This window comes from Temnothorax longispinosus, unplaced genomic scaffold (assembly GCF_030848805.1).
Source record: "Temnothorax longispinosus isolate EJ_2023e unplaced genomic scaffold, Tlon_JGU_v1 HiC_scaffold_27, whole genome shotgun sequence".
NCBI classification, from domain to species: Eukaryota; Metazoa; Arthropoda; class Insecta; order Hymenoptera; family Formicidae; genus Temnothorax; species Temnothorax longispinosus.
Window position 1 is genome coordinate 203,271 of NW_027270089.1, and position 20,593 is coordinate 223,863.

Consider the following 20,593-nt stretch of genomic DNA (forward strand, 5'->3'; position numbering starts at 1 on the left):
TGCGAGTGGACGGTAAGAAAGATACAAAAAAGGCTAAAGGTGTTAAGAGTAACGTCGTAGCCAGGTCGATAACGTTCGACGATTACACGCGGTGTCTGCGCGACGAAATTGAAATGACGCGACAGCAAACCTGCATAAGATCCAAAAAACACGAGGTATACACCGTGTCCGAAACGAAAATAGCTCTAAGTCCGTACGATGATAAGCGATACATTATACCCGGTTCTACCGAAACGCTGCCATGGGGACATTATAAAATACCATTGTAAATATATTGTAAATACCATTGTAAATATATTGAAAATATATTGTAAATACCGCTGTAAATATATTGTAATTACATTTAGATATTTAGAAAAATAAATGACTCATATGTATATATGTATGTTTTTATACTGTAATAAATTTTTACAATACATTATTCTTGTGTATCCATGAATTGTATGAATTATCAAATCCTAACCACTTTACATAAACCTCATCCCCTCTTTTGCGTAAAACTTTTTCAACGAGATACACATCGGGATTAGCAACGCGATGTAACTCGTATTCGTAGAAGCCGCCGGCGACGGGTTTTCCACAGGAATCTTCCAACAGAAACGTCACAGGATTAGTTTTCTGCACTCCTACTACATCACACTATTGTCACATCGTTTGTTTATCATATCTAATTTTATCTCAGTAGCCGTACTGATGCGCCTGCCGAAAAATCTGCGATGTGCAGTTTTGCACGTGTGCGATGAAGTCACCGCGAGACACGTATGTTCTCGAAAACGATATCGCGCCATTGACTTTCGGTGATTTGATCTGTAAAACAGCTATTGAACCGCTATGAAACAGCTAAAAACAGCTATCAAACAGCTATTGAACCGCTATGAAACAGCTAAAAACAGCTAAAAACAGCTATCAAACAGCTATTGAACCGCTATGAAACAGCTAAAAACAGCTAAAAACAGCTATTGAACCGCTATGAAACAGCTAAAAACAGCTATGAAGCAGCTATCAAACAGCTATTGAACCGCTATGAAACAGCTAAAAACAGCTAAAAACAGCTATGAAATAGCTATTAAACAGCTATTGAACCGCTATGAAACAGCTAAAAACAGCTATTGAACCGCAATGAAACAGCTAAAAACAGCTAAAAACAGCTATCAAACAGCTCTTGAACAGCTATCAAACAACTAAAACAGCTCTTGAACCGCTATGAAACAGCTAAAAACAGCTATTGAACCGCTATGAAACAGCTAAAAACAGCTATCAAACAGCTCTTGAACAGCTATGAAACAATTAAAACAGCTATCTGTATAACTGCGATCTGTTTAACTGATATTGAACCGCTATTGAATCGCTATCAAACTTCTTTTAAACAACTAAAAACAGCTAAAAACAGCCATCAAACAACAAAAAAAAACAACTAAAAAACAGCTCTTGAACAGCTAAAACATCTATATTATACTACAAAGTATGTAGGAAAAGGAAATAAAACATTTATTTCGCCTAGCGGGTCACACCGGTCGCGATAACGAAATCCTGTCGATTATCGAGGAACTTCGCGAGGCTGGACTTATTATAAATTAAGTGGCGCGACAGCGAGTCATTCAATCAACATCGAAATGCCGATCAACAAGTTTGGTATATCGCTCGGAAGAGGCGGTGCGGAACCGTACTATCAATGGAGAGGATTAATCAGAAATTACGTGCGCGATAACGCTCTTTGCATGGTCGCCACCGACTTTGATCGCGCACGTAATTTCTGATTAATCCTCTCCATTGATAGTACGGTTCCGCACCGCCTCTTCCGAGCGATATACCAAACTTGTTGATCGGCATTTCGATGTTGATTGAATGACTCGCTGTCGCGCCACTTAATTTATAATAAGTCCAGCCTCGCGAAGTTCCTCGATAATCGACAGGATTTCGTTATCGCGACCGGTGTGACCCGCTAGGCGAAATAAATGTTTTATTTCCTTTTCCTACATACTTTGTAGTATAATATAGATGTTTTAGCTGTTCAAGAGCTGTTTTTTAGTTGTTTTTTTTTGTTGTTTGATGGCTGTTTTTAGCTGTTTTTAGTTGTTTAAAAGAAGTTTGATAGCGATTCAATAGCGGTTCAATATCAGTTGAACAGATCGCAGTTATACAGATAGCTGTTTTAATTGTTTCATAGCTGTTCAAGAGCTGTTTGATAGCTGTTTTTAGCTGTTTCATAGCGGTTCAATAGCTGTTTTTAGCTGTTTCATAGCGGTTCAAGAGCTGTTTTAGTTGTTTGATAGCTGTTCAAGAGCTGTTTGATAGCTGTTTTTAGCTGTTTTTAGCTGTTTCATTGCGGTTCAATAGCTGTTTTTAGCTGTTTCATAGCGGTTCAATAGCTGTTTAATAGCTATTTCATAGCTGTTTTTAGCTGTTTTTAGCTGTTTCATAGCGGTTCAATAGCTGTTTGATAGCTGCTTCATAGCTGTTTTTAGCTGTTTCATAGCGGTTCAATAGCTGTTTTTAGCTGTTTTTAGCTGTTTCATAGCGGTTCAATAGCTGTTTGATAGCTGTTTTTAGCTGTTTTTAGCTGTTTCATAGCGGTTCAATAGCTGTTTGATAGCTGTTTTTAGCTGTTTCATAGCGGTTCAATAGCTGTTTTACAGATCAAATCACCGAAAGTCAATGGCGCGATATCGTTTTCGAGAACATACGTGTTCTCGCGGTGACTTCATCGCACACGTGCAAAACTGCACATCGCAGATTTTTCGGCAGGCGCATCAGTACGGCTACTGAGATAAAATTAGATATGATAAACAAACGATGTGACAATAGTGTGATGTAGTAGGAGTGCAGAAAACTAATCCTGTGACGTTTCTGTTGGAAGATTCCTGTGGAAAACCCGTCGCCGGCGGCTTCTACGAATACGAGTTACATCGCGTTGCTAATCCCGATGTGTATCTCGTTGAAAAAGTTTTACGCAAAAGAGGGGATGAGGTTTATGTAAAGTGGTTAGGATTTGATAATTCATACAATTCATGGATACACAAGAATAATGTATTGTAAAAATTTATTACAGTATAAAAACATACATATATACATATGAGTCATTTATTTTTCTAAATATCTAAATGTAATTACAATATATTTACAGCGGTATTTACAATATATTTTCAATATATTTACAATGGTATTTACAATATATTTACAATGGTATTTTATAATGTCCCCATGGCAGCGTTTCGGTAGAACCGGGTATAATGTATCGCTTATCATCGTACGGACTTAGAGCTATTTTCGTTTCGGACACGGTGTATACCTCGTGTTTTTTGGATCTTATGCAGGTTTGCTGTCGCGTCATTTCAATTTCGTCGCGCAGACACCGCGTGTAATCGTCGAACGTTATCGACCTGGCTACGACGTTACTCTTAACACCTTTAGCCTTTTTTGTATCTTTCTTACCGTCCACTCGCAAGGCGTACATCTTTGCTCTAAGCCCGACGAATTCGGTCATTATCGCACCGTTATTTTCGTCTTTCATTAAGCCCGGAACTTTTTTATTGACGAGTGGGATACCATACGTATTATCAATCACATAATCGCTAGTGTCAAATCTATGAATGTGACGCTTCATGATATCATACACATCGTCGCACTCGATGTGATAAATGAGACTGTCAGTATCGGTGTACGTGACTTTACACTTGTCGCGATACAACGGTAACATGTACTCGTGATGAAATTCGTACAAACATGTCTTGGATATATCGAGGATGCACATACCCACATAGATTGGTTTGTCGAACTTCACCTCGAGTTTTCGCATTTCTATTGCTACTAAATTCTCCGAAAAGACGCTTCGGCTATGAAAATTTGGTTTCGCAATCATAGCCTCCGCGCCGTATCTACCCTCCCAATGAGTCACGAGTCGCACGTCAACGTGATTGCGCACATTCTCCATGGTTTTGCCAAACACGGCATTGTTCATCAATTTGTATAAATTTTTCTCGAAATCATTGTTGGCCAACGTTCTAAATTTCGTATTGAGGTCTATATAATCGCGAAGCCATGGAGATTGCGCGAATTTCAGTATACGGTGAATTTTTGATATACGGAGACCGTGACGAGTACACTGCTGCAGGTTGCGATAATGTATTACATAACGTTTCTTATCGTATAATGTTGCGAGGAACTTGTCCTGCCGCTTGCCGGGTGGTTTATCGCGCGTCGGACAGAACGGTAGGTCAGTGTGCGCGTCGTGAAGATGTTGCGGATACTCCAAGTCGACTTCGAGAATGTAGCCTATCGGGGAATCCAACGCGACATTCATAACATTAAAATCGGTTACGTCGTCGACCCATTTAAAATCTGCGTATGGCAATGGTTGACTCATTGCCCAGCCGTATAAGTTATTTACATCAAAATACATGAGGTACGACGACGGTTTCGATGGATCGTACGACTGCATGTACTTGTTGTTGGCCAGCGCGTATCTGTTTGAACATTGACTCAAACCGCCGCGTATACCGCGTTCGATAAACATGACCATGTCAATGTCGGTGAGCAATTCGAAATTGATGTGTGTATGCTTCAACATAGCATCCCACGTAAAATCCGGTAGAGTATAATAATACGCCGGATCGAGTCCATAACTCGCAACGCAACTATCGCGAAAATTTTCAAAGATATCGGCCAACAGCAAGACATCGGTCTTGAGATATAAATAGCTGTAATCACCGAGCGTTCGAATGGAGAACCGCTGCCAGACGTCGACGGCGTGCGCGTAATCGCTCTCGGATACGGTGTCACCTGTCAATGAACTGTAAAACGAGTCGCGCGGTGGTAAACACAAGTCCTCCAATTTTTCGACGCAGTCAATGTATTCATATGGAAATACGCCTTTTCGTGTCAGCAAATTAAAATTTTCTGCGGATAATTCACAAAATTCGCGTTGCAATATTCGCAGTTTATCCTTGCTGAGATAAGATGCCAATTTGTCGAGACTAGCGGTGAGAAACTTGTACGAATCGATAAATCGCAATTTGACGCACGTTTTCTTATCTTTATCTTCGGTGCTTTGAACGTTTTTTGTAAACGAAATATATTTTTCTTTTGTGATCGGGAGTAAATCTACATGTCCTTCGTATGCTGTTGCTATTTCAGTTATAATAAAATGTGCATCGTATCCCGATAAATTATGAAACACTATGGGAATGCAATGCGAATCTTTATAATTTAAGTTACAATTCGAATGCGCGGGACCTCTGTATCGACCGGTCAGGTGACAATGGTCGCGTACTCGCACGTCGTCTGGCTCGAACGGTTCTTCGCACACGTGACAGTGCGTTGCGCTGTTAAACTTTTCCCACTCGTCTCGCGTGAAATCTGCCATGGGTATATTAGTGGACAATATAGTTTTTACGTCGTGAGCTAAACGTCTTAGCTCCTCGGCGAACCACGCGACGCAATCCTTATCGCGACGAAACCGATACATAGATAACGACTCGTCGTACGAGCAACGCACGTAGTACCCTATGCTAAACACGCGATGATGTTGATATGTGTACCTGGACGTTGCCGGATCCGCTTCCATCTTCTCCAGGGTACACTCCAGGTCGGCGTATACGACAAACGGAACTCGTTCCTTCCTGTTGTGATTTTTAAAAGCCAACCACTTGTCGTTATCGCTCGATAACTTGATCGCGCAGTCATTCATCTCCTGACAGTCGACGGTGTGGGCAGTCAATTTCTCGTTGGAGCTGAAGTAGTGCAAACATCTGCAAAAAAAATAAACGCAAATATTATAATTTTTTTATACACAAAATATTCTATATATTATTAAAAGAACTATAGGTACTTACCGATCGCAAAAGTATTTCCGACCATGGTGTCGGTTGATTTGCGAGCTCACGAGGCGGGATAGGTTCTTGATCCACGCAAAATGTCCCACGTTGTCGTTATGCACGTACAGCAGATTTACATGTCTGTCCATCTTTCGGTCAGTAACCCGTATTGGCAAGATAGTAAGTTTCTTGTTTTTTTTCTCGATGCTGTACACGTTGATGGAGATGTTGTTGTGATTTTCAAATTTTTTAATTTGATCCAACGTCATTGGAAACTCAATGTCCGTAAGATCTAGCACCGACGTGTAATGAGGATACGACGATTTCCGATATGTGTGTTCCTCAACTGGATACAGAGCAGCCACCACTGACCATGCAAAACATGCATTGTCTATTGATCGCACGTTTATCACCGCGTTCTTCTTTTTAATTTCTTGCGGTATTTCCACAATACACCCCGCGTGCAACGGATTGTATTTGTTCACATTTACCATTAAATTGAGTATACGCGACAACGCCCATCCGCTATCACGTTCCTGGAATTCCTCCAGCTTTGCTAAGGTAGGCTCGATGACGTGTCTCTTGTACCACTCGTGCAGATTAGACTCACGAAAGACTTCATAGTTTCTCGTTGCGATACTTTTATTCGCGCGTTTGTCACCCGCAACAAATTCACCATTAAACACTGTGTTAATTTTTACATTGTCATGTCGTTGCATGACGTTCCGCACACGATCGAGTACAATTTCTCTCGCATTTTTGAGAAATTGACGAGGGTCGATGTGTTTGGAATTTATCACCGCACCAGTCAATATACGGCTTTCAAAAGCCGGATCTATCTCGCGCCATCTGAGTCCTGTCTCACTCGCACTGTATCCCGCACCCACATGTACGAAACGTTGACGTACCAAGTCTTTCAAACCTTCGAGTCTTGCGATACAAGCGACCAATGACTGTTTGAGACCGATCGATGACTGATCGATTGATAATCGTGGCCGTTTAATTCGGCTTTGTTCTTCCAACGATTCGATAAACTCGTCGCATCGTTGCCTCCCACGCGGCAAAGTCTTCCCTCGAATTTAACAGGGTGGATTGCTCCAACAACTCTTGCTCCATGTTATTGCACGATCCTCTTGCTAACGCCATTTGTTGCACTCACGACTTCCAGTTCTCGACTATTGAGCGTATCCCCTAGATTCGTCATTTTATATTCTACTAATGATGCATCGTTTGCTTATCATATCTAATTTCATCTCAGCAACCGTACATCGGCGCTATTTGCAAAATTTGCAGTTTTGCACGTGTTCGATGAAATCATTGCGAGACACGTACGTTCACGAAAACGCGCCATTGACTTTTGGTGATTTGATCTGTATCAATGCAGCGGCCGTACATCGGCGCTATTTGCAGTTTTGCATGTGTTCGATGAAATCATCGCGAGACATGTCGCGACATGTTCTTGAAAACAATAACGCTCCATTGACTTATTCGAAATTGCAAATTTGCAGTTTTGCACGTGTTCGATGAAATCATCGCGAGACACGTATGCTCTTGAAAAAAATCATATTTGATGCCCGATGAGGTGATCTCATCACGAATGTTCTTGACAAAGATATCACATTTAACGTATATGTGGATTGTGGTGGCGGTCACCATGCAGCAGCCGTGCATTGGCGCTATTTTTGCAAGATTTGCAGTTTTGGGTATGTATAAATGGTCTATGAGGATTCTAGAGCACAGTCAAGAGTTCGATACGGTTCGAGTACGTCGCAAACAGCCTCCAGATACGATGAACACTCATGGTGCGAACTACTACGTTCCGATTCAGGACGAAACGTGCGAGAAACAGCACAATGAGTAAGTACCGCTAATTTTCATATATACTTGTGCAAAAAAAAACTTTTATAAACATATAATTGTATTTTTTTAGTTTTGATAAACCCCGCTACACGCCACGTATTTTGGGAAGGAGATTTGCCTTGACATCAACAGCGTATATATTTTTGGATGTTGGAATCAACGCGGGACCTATGTCCTCTGTGGATATACTTATTGGCGATAACCGAGGCAATCGGATAATTCTGCTACATGCAACGTGGGTGACACTCATCGAAAAACGTGCAGATATACAGCGACTCGTGCAGTCATCGGCACCATCATCGCTAACTTTTCGAGATCTGGAGCTTGTTAAAATACGTGACGCAGATATTGTAAAATTGACGTCGTGCGGCACCAGCTTGTACATGAAACCGTCAACTGTACTCTTCCTGTTCGAACTAGAACATTGCGTCGAGAATGTGTATTTTCAACTATGTCAAAATGTTCACGGCGTAAGTAAAAAATTCAAACAGTTTGTAACAATTTTACGTCAAAATTGTATCACTGATAAATGTAACGCAGTTACAATCTTGCGTGACGTTTATGATAAAAATTTGATTATTGATTGCGAATTATTAGTCTACGCTTTGGATACTATTGTGTATAATGCGCTACATGATAAATAAATGCATATAATATGGTTAAAAAGTTTTTCCTCGTCATTTACCGTTTATCCCATTTCCTGTCATAAAGCTGTCTTCGTTTATTGTTTACTTAAATGTAATATTAAAAATTAAATATCGCGAAGATCTGAACGATTAAATATCGCTGGCGAAGAAAAGATACGCGATCGCGAGCGAGAACGCGCGAGGAAAAGAGACCGCGAACGGGGCCACGAGCGAGAACGCGAACGGGGGCCGGAAGCGAGAGGAACCGCGCGCGAGAGAAAGAGACCGCGCGAACGAGAAGACTCGCGCAAACGGGGGACGGAGGAGAAACATCTACGAGGGGGAGATAACGCGAGCGTGCCGTGTGACGTCACGCGGACTCCGCGGCGCGGCGAAACGCGAACGCGGGTCTCCTCGCCCCGCGACGCCCGAAAACGCGAACGCTCCGCGGCGCGGCGAAAACGCGGACCCCCTCGCCTCGCGGCGCCGGAAAACGCGGTTCCCCCCTCCCCCTCCCTCGCGACGCCTGAAAAACGCGGTTCCCCCCTTTCCCTTCCCCGCGGCGCCCGAAACACGCGGTTCCCCCCTCCCCCTCCTCCGCGGCGCCCGCGGTTTCCCCCTCCCCCTTCCCCGCGGTCCCCCCCCGCCCCTCACCCCCCCTCAGATCCCTACAGATGGCCGGGAATGCCCGTAGCTTACCTACTCTCGTTAAGTCGACGCGTCGCGGATGCCCATTCCTCACGAACGGATCCCCATTTCTTACGAGCGGTTTGCTGATTTTCACGATCGGTTTCCTAATTTCAGGATCAAACGTTGGTTTGCAAAGTTCTGCGTACTCGTCGCTCATATTACGTTAAGAGAGAAAAACACATTAACTTATATTATTCCGATGCGTTTAATAACTGCGATCGTTCATTTGCGAGTACGCATCGCTAATGCTACACTTCCGCCGCTAAGGGCGTATCTTGTCGAAAACAAAGATTGGTATATTCCCATATTCGTCCCGCCAAATTAATATTTCACCATATACATAAATATCGAGAAACTTCCGCTGCGATCGGAGATCGGCGATTCCGATTTCGCGACGAATCAGATATCTCGTTACGTCGACGCGCCGCGGATCCCCATACTTCGGGGACGGATCCTCATTCCTTGCGAGCGGTTCGCTGATTTTTTCAATATTGCATCTTTCCGCCAGACCGTATCTTCTACAAAGTCGCACATACTCGTTGCTCATATTACGTTAAGAGAGAAAAAACACATTAACTTATAAAAACTCCGATGCGCTTCACGTCGTCGCGCCACTCTCCCCTCGATACATTTGCCCGTCCGCGTCACCGTTTGCCGCGCCGTTCGCGCGCCCGTTCAATTTATACCCCCCGTTCGTTATCTCAACGGAGGACGTACCCCTGCCGGATACGCTCTTTCCCGGAATGACTACAACCGCTCGCCGCATCCTCCGAAAAAAATAAAAGGAGGAAACGACGAGAGCGACCTCGAACGAGTTCGGACACGCGTTAAAAAAATAATCGCGAATTGTACGAATCGAGCGGACGAAGAGATGAGTCGTCTCCCTCGATCTCGATACGCCGGGATGGGCCGAAAAACCACGTCCGGCCCGTCGCGACGCGGATCGAAACGACCTTCGAACCGAGAATAAAACAACAACGAAGAAAGGCGATCGAGACCCGCGAAACGAACGACCTTGAACGCATTTTTTTCCCGGAACGTCGAGAGGAGCAACCTCGAACGAGTTCAAACGAGTTCGGGCGAGTCCGGACGCGCCCGGACGCGCGCGAGCGAAAAAAATTAGCGCGCGATTTTCCAAAACAATTGGTAACGGCGCGAGCGCCGCTCCGAGCGCCCCCCTCGGAACGCCCGCGTCCCCGCGCCGAGCCCCGTTGGCGGCCCTGCGACGCGATATTCCCTATTTACCCACCTAGGGAATTTACTCCCAACAAGGTCCCCACAAATACCAGTAAACAGCCGTCCCCCCGCGTCGCGCTCCCCCCCCCCTCGCCTAGCAAATCGCCTAGGGACTTTTCCCCCCGCGTAGCCCCCCTTCGATGACCCTTAACACCATCCCTTAACCCCCTCGCCCACCGCTTACGGCGTTCCCCCCGCGGCAACGAGGCACCCCCCGACCCCGCTAACCGCAAGCGAGATGCCTGAGTGTAGAAGTGGAGGTTATCCCCCTACTGTCGAGCATCAAACATGTTCTGAGTACTGCCTGCACCGTTGGCCATATTCGCGAGTGTTTTACGTCTAGCCTTAATTCGTTCGTCAATCATCTCGATGGAAAAAGAATTGTTTAATAAAATATCTCTAACAATCTTTATGTTCGTTTCATGGAAGCGACGATCTGACAAAAGAATCGCTCGGTCTATTAGGCTAGTTATTGTATTAATTTTATACTGTAACGGGTGGTTAGAGAAGTAATTGATATATCTGCCTGAGAACGTCGGCTTTCTATACCAATTTGTAAAAAGGCGACCACCCTCTCTGATGACGGCAGTGTCAAGGAACGGGATCGAGTTATTTACTTCCGTTTCGTGTGTGAATTTAAGGCGTGGATGATAATTATAATTATTGAAGGCGTTTAACACCTTATCGAGTTCGGCCGTGGGAACTATGGCGAAGATATCGTCAACATATCGAATAAAAACAGGGATCTCGAAATCAAAAAAGTTTAAACAGAAAATTTCTAAATCATCCATTACCAAATCCGTGATGATTTTATGAACAAACCTTTGGTACCTCGATGGGCTCGCCCTTGTCCGATAATCGCGGATTTGCAGGTTATGGATGGTTTAGAAACTTTCTGTTTGAACTCTTTTGATACTGGTGTCTGTCTGAAAAACAATTAGTATGCCTTTGAACTCCGATATGTAAGCATACGTTATGCGGCGCTCCGCGGTATGTCGTGCGTCGTTATCCTCTTACGAAACGCATTCTCTACTGTTACGGACTCATGCATGTAAGTCCGCCGCTTCTCTTTGATACATATGTGTTCATTAGTTTCCGGTAATATTAATTTTTGACTATTATTCTTCCAGCGGTTTTTATGACTATTTTGGGTAAAATCCTCGTAAATATAGATGTGTCGGTTCGCGACAAAGTTTAATTTACCAGGTATCTATTTTATTATTGTTGACCATGTATTTTATCTCATCGACCAGACTCACATTGTATATTATTTTATTATCTAGATGCTTGAAAAGGGCTCAATCCGAAGGGCCGAAACGTCGTAATGTTTCTTGTACATACTTTGCCAATTGTAGTCAAAAGAAATAAACCTTTTTTGTTTATATATATTTAGTTTATTTGTTTCCCCTCAGGGTTTACAAAAGCGTTTTTTACTCGGGGAACAATCCTAAACCCCTTACAGATATTTACAGCATCTTGTCCAACACTGGCGTTTTGCAGGAACGTACCCAACCCTGTACATACTATAACAACTTTCCTACCCCGGCCTGGCCATAGCGGCCTCTTGCATTCTTGTTCCCTCCCTCTCTTGCTCGCCCCTTACCCCTTCCTTTCTGCCTGTCCACACCCATCCCTTTCCCTTTATTCCTAGCTTACTCTTTTTCCCACTCCTCCCTCTCCTCACTCCTTCTCCACTCTCTGTCATCTATCCACATTCTCCTATTCGTTACCCTGACTTTTCTTCCTTTCGCTCTCTCCTTTTTTGCCTTCTCCTTCATCTCGTCTTCCTCTTCTCTATAGTTAAATCCTCGTTGACCCCACCTCCCACTTCCTCCTTATTTCCCAACTCCTTTCTAATATTTCATCCTTATCCCTTTCATTCTCTACCTCTACTAACATTACTACTTTTCCCCCTTACCTTTCTTTTCTAGCACTCCTTTCACCCCCATCCTTCTCCCTAAAACCCTCTCTGCTATACCCTCCATCAAATCTCTCTTTTCATCTGCATCTTTCCCGTCCACCTCTCTCCAAACCAAGTTCCTTTTTCTTGGTCCTCTTCTCTCACGTCCTTCCTCTTTTTCTTTCCTTTCTCTCTCCTCTCTTGCCCTTTCCCTCTTTTCCCTTTTCCTCCTTACTTCCTCCTCCCTTCTCTTTACTACATGTCCTTTCCCTTCCTTTTCACTACCTTTCCCTACTGCGTCTTCCACCCCCACCTTCACCTCTTCACCGACATATCCTCTATCCATTTCTTCATTCTCTCTCCTACCCCTTTTTCCGAAAATTTCCTTTCCTTCTTCCCGCACTCCCCCAAATTCTCACCTCTCTTCTCCTCCTTCTCGTCGTCCTTCCTATCTTTCCACCCTACTTCTTCCTTCATCTCGCTCTCCGTCTTTTCACCTTTTTCTCCTCTTTCTTCCTCTCCTTCTTTTTCATTGCTAGCTCTTCCCACCACCCCTCCGACCCACACTCCTCTTTCTCCTGCCGTCCTACCCTTGCTTCACCCTCCTCGCTCCCCCGCCTCTTCTCCATCCGCGCCTGCCAGACGGCAGCCCGTCATACACACCCCGACCGGCAAGAGCACCGGCGGCACGGCGAACGGCCGCACGCAACGAGCACGTGCAATCAGCATGCCGTCGAAGATGATAACAAGTACGCTCCGCTAGGCGGCTGCCCTTTCTCGTAAGAGAAATTCGGCGACCAGGATATATAAGGACCGGCAAGCGACGATACCTTCGACTATCCTCGCACAGCTATACTACAGTATCAGCCACGAGAAGGAAGTCTTTTGAGAACGCTGCGCAAGTGGCATCGCACCAAGCCGCCAACTTCCCGCTCATCGCTGCCGACACACCAGGCCACGCAGACCGAGGATCCGGACTTAGCCGATCAAGGGACCTACACACCGCCCGGCACACCGCCGGCGTGGAGGAAGCCCGGAGCGTGGGGAACTCGCCAGCCACTCCACCGTACGCAGACGCAGCCGTGCCTGGTCTGGGGTGAACGTTTGCCGTCCTACTAAGGCGAAACCATCCGGCCCTTTTCAGGGCCACATTACACAAACGGTCCTTCTCAGGGCCCCCAAATATCTCCAACAAACCTCGCCATCTCGCATAAATTTTGGCCTACCGCCATATAAACTAACAAAAATAGAATAAAGTTTTTTAATGATTTATTTCGAAAATTATCTCTTAAAACATTAATAATAAAAGTTTGATATTTCTAGAAAAAATTGATGCTTACGTTGTTTATCTAATGTTATGGTTATGTTTTCTGCAAATAAATTATTTTCATTATCCATAAATACTTCTTGCCCAACAAAACATGAATGCTGTGCAGCATCATCAAGTGAAATTATTTCGTCACAGTGTTTGCACTTCATTTTCTTTTTTATTTATGATATTTAGAAAATAAACAGAAAAGAAAATACTACAATACTACATAATAGCGTATATATATACGTATACGTCCAGTTCTGTAAACATGAAAATTTTAAAAGTTACTGAAATTGGTAAGTCTGATTTTCGACACAACTAGCCCGACTTTGCTTCTGAGCTGTGTCAAGTTATGTCGACTTGGGTCATAATTGGAAAGCAGTTGTGTCGACACTGTGTAACACAGTGTCGCCTGTGTTGATTACTGGAAAGCACCCTTTTTCATCCGTCTATCTTAAAAAGTGAAAAGTTTGCATTTTTCCGTGTTTCTCGGAAACGGTACGAGATACGGGAACGTTTTTGGTTTCATTCTCTTCGTCTCGTCGAGCCCGACAAAAAAGTATTCTTGTAAAAATTCTTCATTTCTAACCGTTTACGAGTTATTTTTAGAAATTTATATTTTTACGCGTATTTCGAAAACGGCACGAGATACGGGAACGAGCCCAACGCCATTCTCTTCGTCTTGTCGAGCCCGAGAAAAAAGTATTTTTCCTAAAAATCTGAATCTCTAACCGTTTAGAAGTAAATTTTGTAGCTTTATCACGATTTTACTTTTTCATCCGTCTATCTTAAAAAGTGAAAAGTTTGCATTTTTCCGTGTTTCTCGGAAACGGTACGAGATACGGGGTCGTTTTTGGACTCATTCTCTTCGTCTCGTCGAGCCTGACAAAAAAGTATTCTTGTAAAAATTCTTCATTTCTAACCGTTTACGAGTCATTTATAATATTCGTTTTTCTCCATTCTCCTTCACGTACTTGTCCATTTATACAAGTTTTGTCAACGTAACTTTCTAAACAGTAATACTAAGTATCCATCAAAAGATTATGTAAACAAACCGTTGCTTTAACTATCGCATCTGCCGTTTCGAGACTAGTATTTATAGGTTTATGGAAAATACGCCGACTTGCTAGTATGCCAAATGCATTTTCTACCACTAGTCGAGCTCTACTCAATCTATACGTGAATATTCGTTGTTGCCTGATTAGCCTGATCGACGATAGATACGGTCGCATCATAAATGCATTCAGTTGAAAGGCCTCGTCAGCTACCATAACATATGGTACATTATCTCTGATGCTAATGGCAGTGGGATCAGGTAAATTAATTGCATTATTGTAAAATCGTTGTCCCATTGCAGAATGTTTAAATATTCCTCCATCACTGTGTCTGCCTTGAGCACCAATATCAACAATTAAAAATTTATACTTAGCGGACACAAGCGACATAAAAATTATACTATGGAATACTTTATAATTAGAATATGTGCTTCCTGCTTTTTCGAGACACTGTGAGAACAACAGTTATTTCCTATAATAATTTTTTTTCAACTTTTAAAAATTAGACGTTCTTAAAATTGTTTTTATATAATCTTACAATTATAGCAACATGCTTGCCGTCTAAAGCACCGATACAATTTGGAAAATTCCATATTTCTGTAAATTCTTCAGCTATTTCTCGCCATTTATCTTGTGTAGGAGTAAATAACACTCCCGCTCGTTCCCGCTTCCCCCTCTCTACCCTGCATAATCTTTCTAATCTTCTCTAGCTCCTCCCCTACTTTCGCTATTCCCCTCGCCAACTCCTTTACCCACTCCACATCCCCCGTTCTCCCTGACGTTCCCCTTTCTTCTTTCCTTTCTCTTCTTTCGCCCTTCTTCTCTTCTGCTTCCTCTCTGTCTCTCTTTCCCGTTCCTGCGTCACCCTGTCACCCTTCTCGTCTCGTCTTTCCTCTCCCGGATTCCGCTTTCTGTCCGTTCTTCCGACTCTCTTCACCTTTCTCCTCCTCTTTTATTCTTCCTTCGCTTCCACCTATTTCTTCTCTCCCTATCCCTATCTTCCTATTCTTTCTTTTTCTTCACTGGAGTAGCAATTACCAACATTTTTTTGTTGACACTTAATTTTGAATTGGCTTTACGGAATTGAAAAAACTTTTTTACAAAATTAAAGTACGTATTAAAACGGAGGGCGCTAGCGTTGATTTTACATCAAAAACGAAAAAAAATTAAAAAATTATATGTATAATGTGACAACATTTGCTGCACATAAAAATTTAGACTTTATACTGTTGTGCCGTAAACGGGGAGTGTTCCGGCACAGGATTCGAGGATACCGGGTCGGAGAATAAGTCGTCACGATGTGTATTACAATTGAGCCAAATATATTTCTCTTCGATATTTTACAACAGTTCTCTCTTATTTTAGATGTGATACTCGCGAAGTTACGACCTTTGATATACGCGACGCACGTTATTATTTGATAGTTGACTGACGACTGCCCGCCGCTCGTCGGAAAGGCGGGCGCTTTATCCGCTCGGTATGGCTGACTTAGTTGTCAGCGTTTTTGATACCTCGATCAAAGGTCTAACGGACACGTGATGTCCGGGATGACCATATTTGGTCATTCCCGCGACTTGTGCAGATCTTCGCGTCAGCGGTCTTCGTCGCTAGGGTCGGATTTCGTATCATGGGCACTTGGTGTTGCCAAGTGCATTAATTATTCCTAACTACGTTGTGGGCTCACAACATCCCTTCCCCCGCCGAAAAAGAAAAACTGAGGTATACGAAGTTTTTTGTTATTTATTTATTTATTTGTGTTTTTCTTTTCCTTGAGAGGTTACAATCTAATTTTCTTAGTTCTAATATGTATGCTGTGTTTCCTTTTTTAGGTTCTTAATTGTTCCCCTTTTTCTTTATTACCTAAATGATTACAAGTATAACGCTTTTTATAGCTATAATTATATGGTCGCGGAACCTACATGATATACAATGTAAAAATGCTTGGTTGATTATTTTCCCCTTCTTTTTTAATTTCATCTATACTTAAACTTGAATTTATTAATTCCGCCGGATTTTTTGTTACTGATTCTATACAAAAAGTTGCACCTTGCTTGGTGCCTTCGTAATTACACAGTACACGGGAAAATATTGATCGCATATAATTTTATTGATTTTTCGCGTACATTTGTTTAAAACGCTTTTTTTTAATGTTAGATAATTATGGTTTATGTCTGTCGTGAGGTCGGCTAGGAAACCGGTTATCAGTAGTATATGTTCGTCTAATTTCTCTCGGTGATTTCTAAGCTGTCGATGTCTGATTTTAAATGCGGTTACGTTTCTGCGTATCGGTACTTTCCAAGTTGCTTTAGTTTGTTGCCGGTGTCCGATTCTTTTGAAATGGATACCTGGCTCGTTGATAAATTGTGTCACTCGTATGGTGGTATGAGTGATGATCCTGTTGCGAGGTGGTGATAGAGGATGAGCCTCGTTATTCTTTACTTTTGCTGACACTGCTGTCAACTTACTGCTACTTTGATATTGCTTGGCCAGTCGCATCAGTCTAAGTTTGTCGCTGGTGAAGTCTGTGCCGTCGATTAATTTGTTAATATGCCTCTTCTAGATTTGGTACCAGTGCGGGTTGCCGTGGTGGACTCAGATGAGAATTGGGCTGGCGAGGAGGAGGAGGAAACTATCCCTCCAGCTTTAGTTATCCCGGAACCGGTGGTTGCCGATTCTCCGGTGCCTATTCGGGGTCTTGCTATGGTTCTCGCGCAGCGAGGAATGCCTGTTCGTTTGGCCGATGCTCAAGTTTCGCTCTGGCGAGATCAGGCCATGCGTCCGATCGGACGTGGACGATTCCTTGTCGATGATCCCCTGGTTTCTTACCTGCGCTCTCTGTCTATTGGCACCGTTCGGGCACGTGGTGCGCGGGTTATGGCCGCTATGTGGGCGTCCCGGATGGCAGGTCGGGGGCATGGTGCTCTCCATCGTGAGTAAGGTAGGATATATTAAATATTAACCCTCAGGGTACAGACTATAAAAAAGTTACGTTCCGTACGGACATGGGTTAGCCTAACCCGGCGACTTTGATTGACTGTATATATCGGGCTGTAATTTATCAATTGAAACAAATTTTTTTTTCTTTGGATTGGAAATTTTCTCAAAAATACAATGGCGTTGATAGATTTATTACATTATTTGTTTAAACAAAGATGCATTTGAAAATGTAAACCATTCTCAAAAAATTTTCATAAAAATTCATTTTTTCTTTTAAATTGCATAACTTTATGAAAAAAAAGATATCGACATTTTTTAAGTCGCGTTTGAAAGCTAAAAAGTTGTTCTTTGAAATGGCTGAATTCGTTTTTTGATCCATTTCAAAAAGTATATTTTTTTTGAACTATGAAAATACCCGTTTTTTTGCGATAGCGATATAACGTTACTTGCTTGATTTATCGTAATAACGCAAAAAAAATATCTTAAAGTAAAAATAGTTCTTTTGGATGTTGTTGATTAGTATAATATAAATAAATAACAAAAATTGCATGCACGGATACGTTATGCTGGTATGCTACAGAGCATCATTTTGAGGTTAGAATGCACAAAAGTATATTAAAAATAGTAAATTATACATACCAGAATACTCTACTGCAGCAAATACTCGAAAAACACAAATTTTTTTTGTTTGAAAAACACGGATTTTGTAACGTTCCGTACGGACTGGGTGTAGACTACCCGAGTTTAATTTTTAAAATCGTATAACTTGAGCACCAAGCGTAGACTGACGCTGCCCCTTGGCGCTCACATAGTAGCTACCTCAAAGATTTTTCCCCCCCGGTACGGACCCCCCTCATTCACTTCCTTTAAAATGGCGCTACTTTCAAAATTCGCTCGGGTTACGCTAACCCAGCCCGTACCCTGAGGGTTAACATTATGGTAGGTGCTTCTCGCCTCTTCTTTCTCTAATTTTCAATAAACGTCTTTAGTCTGAAAACGCGTAGCGTTTTCTGTCCTTTTTTAATTATGTAGTTTACATCGTTAATTTTTTCCATTACTGTGTACGGTCCTATCCACTGCGACTCGAGTTTTTTCGATCTTCCTTGCCTAACCGTTTCATCATATAATAATACTTGGTCTCCTGCTTTAAATGTTTCCATTTTCGCTTTTTTATCATACTGTCGCTTCGCCTTAATTTTTTCCTGCTTGGTATGTTCTCTCGCTATTTCGTTCGTCGCGCGTATTCTTTCTCGAAGTTCATTTGCGTAATTGTCGTAGGTATAAGTCAGTTTTAGCGGTTTAGTTAGGGCTGTTGGTAATATAGCTTGATGATCGTAAACTAGTTCAAATGGTGTAAATCCTGTCGTGGTGTGGGGGGTTTTGTTATATGTAATCATCGCATAGGGCAGCCATTCATCCCAGTTCGTCTGATCTTCGTTTATATAGTGTCTTAAATATTCGGCTAATGTGCGGTGCGACCGCTCCAATGCTCCGTTGCTTTCTGGATGGTACGCTGTCGTTTGTATTTTTTCAATTTTTAATAATTTACACACGTTTTTGAACATTTCGCTAGTAAAATTTGTACCCTGGTCCGTGAGTACTTTCTCTGGTATTCCGTGTTCTAACACGATTTTCGTAACAAAAGCTTTCGCGACAGTAGCTGCTTCTTGATTTGCTATTGGTATTGCTTTACTAAATTTCGTCAAACTGTCTTGGAAAGTCAAAATATATTTGTTTCTGTTATCCGTACTAGTTAGTAGTCCTACAATGTCAAGGGCGCATTTTTCGAATGGTCTTTGTGGAGTATCTGTAATAGATAAAGGCATTTTTGTTTTTTTGCTCAGTTTATTCTTTTGGCAGTATTCACATTTATTTATATATTCTTCGACATCCTTAGTAATTCCATTCCAATTGTGAGTTAATCGGATTTGATTTAAAGTTCTTGTGACTCCCTGGTGTCCTCTCATAGGTGTGTCGTGATACTCGTGTAATATTTGCAGTTTATCTTCTTCCGAGTATTCGCTCGGCCTTTCTTCTTGATGAACGTTGTTTATTTGTGAGTCCTCCACTATCGGGTTTCGACTCAATGCGTCAGCGTTCGCATTCATTTTGTCTGCTTTGTGGACGATCTCGTAATCGTATTCTTCTAGCTTAAGCCTCCATCTAATTAATCGTGAGCCGGGATCTTTTACGTTAAATATCCATATTAATGGTCTATGATCCGTAATTATTTTAAATTTCGTTCCATACACATACGGTCTGAAATGTTTTACCGCCCATACGATTGCTAGCAGTTCTTTTTCCGTTGTATTATAATTTTGTTCTGCCTTATTTAATACTCTACTGGCGTATGCTATCGGTTTGTCTTGTCCTACTGTTCCTTGTGATAACACGGCTCCGATTGCATAGTCGGACGCGTCTGTAGTTACTAGGAATTCTTGGCTAAAATCAGGGTAATTTAATATGGGTGCCGTAGTTAATTTTTCCTTTAATGTTTCGAACGCCATTTGTTGTTCGGCTGACCAAATAAATTTTTCTCCCTTTCTCAGTAGTTTTGTCAAAGGTTTTGCAATTTTAGAAAAGTTGTCAAATAATTTTCGATAGTAACCAGCAAGTCCGAGAAAAATTTGGACATCTTTCGCTCGTTTAGGCGTTTTGCACTTTGTTACTGCTTGTATGTTGTCAGGGTCTGGTAGAATTCCGTTTTTTGAAATAACGTGCCCTAAATATAGTACTTCTTTACGCAGGAATTCACATTTATCCGGTTGAAGTTTGAAACCGTATTTTCGTAATCGTTGTAGTACTTCAATTAGGCGCCTGTTGTGTTCGGTCAAGGTTGCTCCGTATATCACGATATCGTCGAGGTAAACGAGACATTTGATACCTTCTAGTCCTATTAGTGCTGCTATTATAGCTCGCTGGAAAGTTCTTGGCGCATTTTTTAGTCCGAACGGCATTCGGTTAAATTCGTAGTGTCCATTGGGTGTGGAAAATGCTGTCTTCTTTTTATCTCCCTCCTGCATCGGTATCTGATGGTACCCGGATGCGAGATCTAATGTTGTAAAATATTTTGCTTTTCCTAATTTGTCGTGTATTTCTGCAATATTTGGCAATGAAAATGAGTCTCCGATTGTAAGAAAATTAAGCTTGCGGAAATCTATTAC

At 42.3% G+C, this 20,593-nt stretch overlaps 1 protein-coding gene and 1 pseudogene across 1 annotated transcript; both read right to left on the reverse strand.

Moving 5' to 3' along the window:
• Positions 1-5,695: 5,695 nt before the first annotated feature.
• Positions 5,696-6,844, reverse strand: LOC139824125 (uncharacterized). Its single transcript, XM_071796616.1, has one exon. The coding sequence runs from the start codon at positions 6,530-6,532 to the stop codon at positions 5,828-5,830; it is 705 nt and encodes a 234-aa protein (XP_071652717.1). The 5' UTR covers positions 6,533-6,844; the 3' UTR covers positions 5,696-5,827.
• Positions 6,845-13,294: 6,450 nt separating this feature from the next.
• Positions 13,295-17,420, reverse strand: LOC139824112 (uncharacterized; annotated as a pseudogene).
• Positions 17,421-20,593: the final 3,173 nt, after the last annotated feature.

What these genes read in the sequence shown, in the direction of transcription:
- LOC139824125 (XM_071796616.1), bottom strand. Translation starts at nt 6,532, where the DNA reads ATGCAACGACATGACAATGTAAAAATTAACACAGTGTTTAATGGTGAA.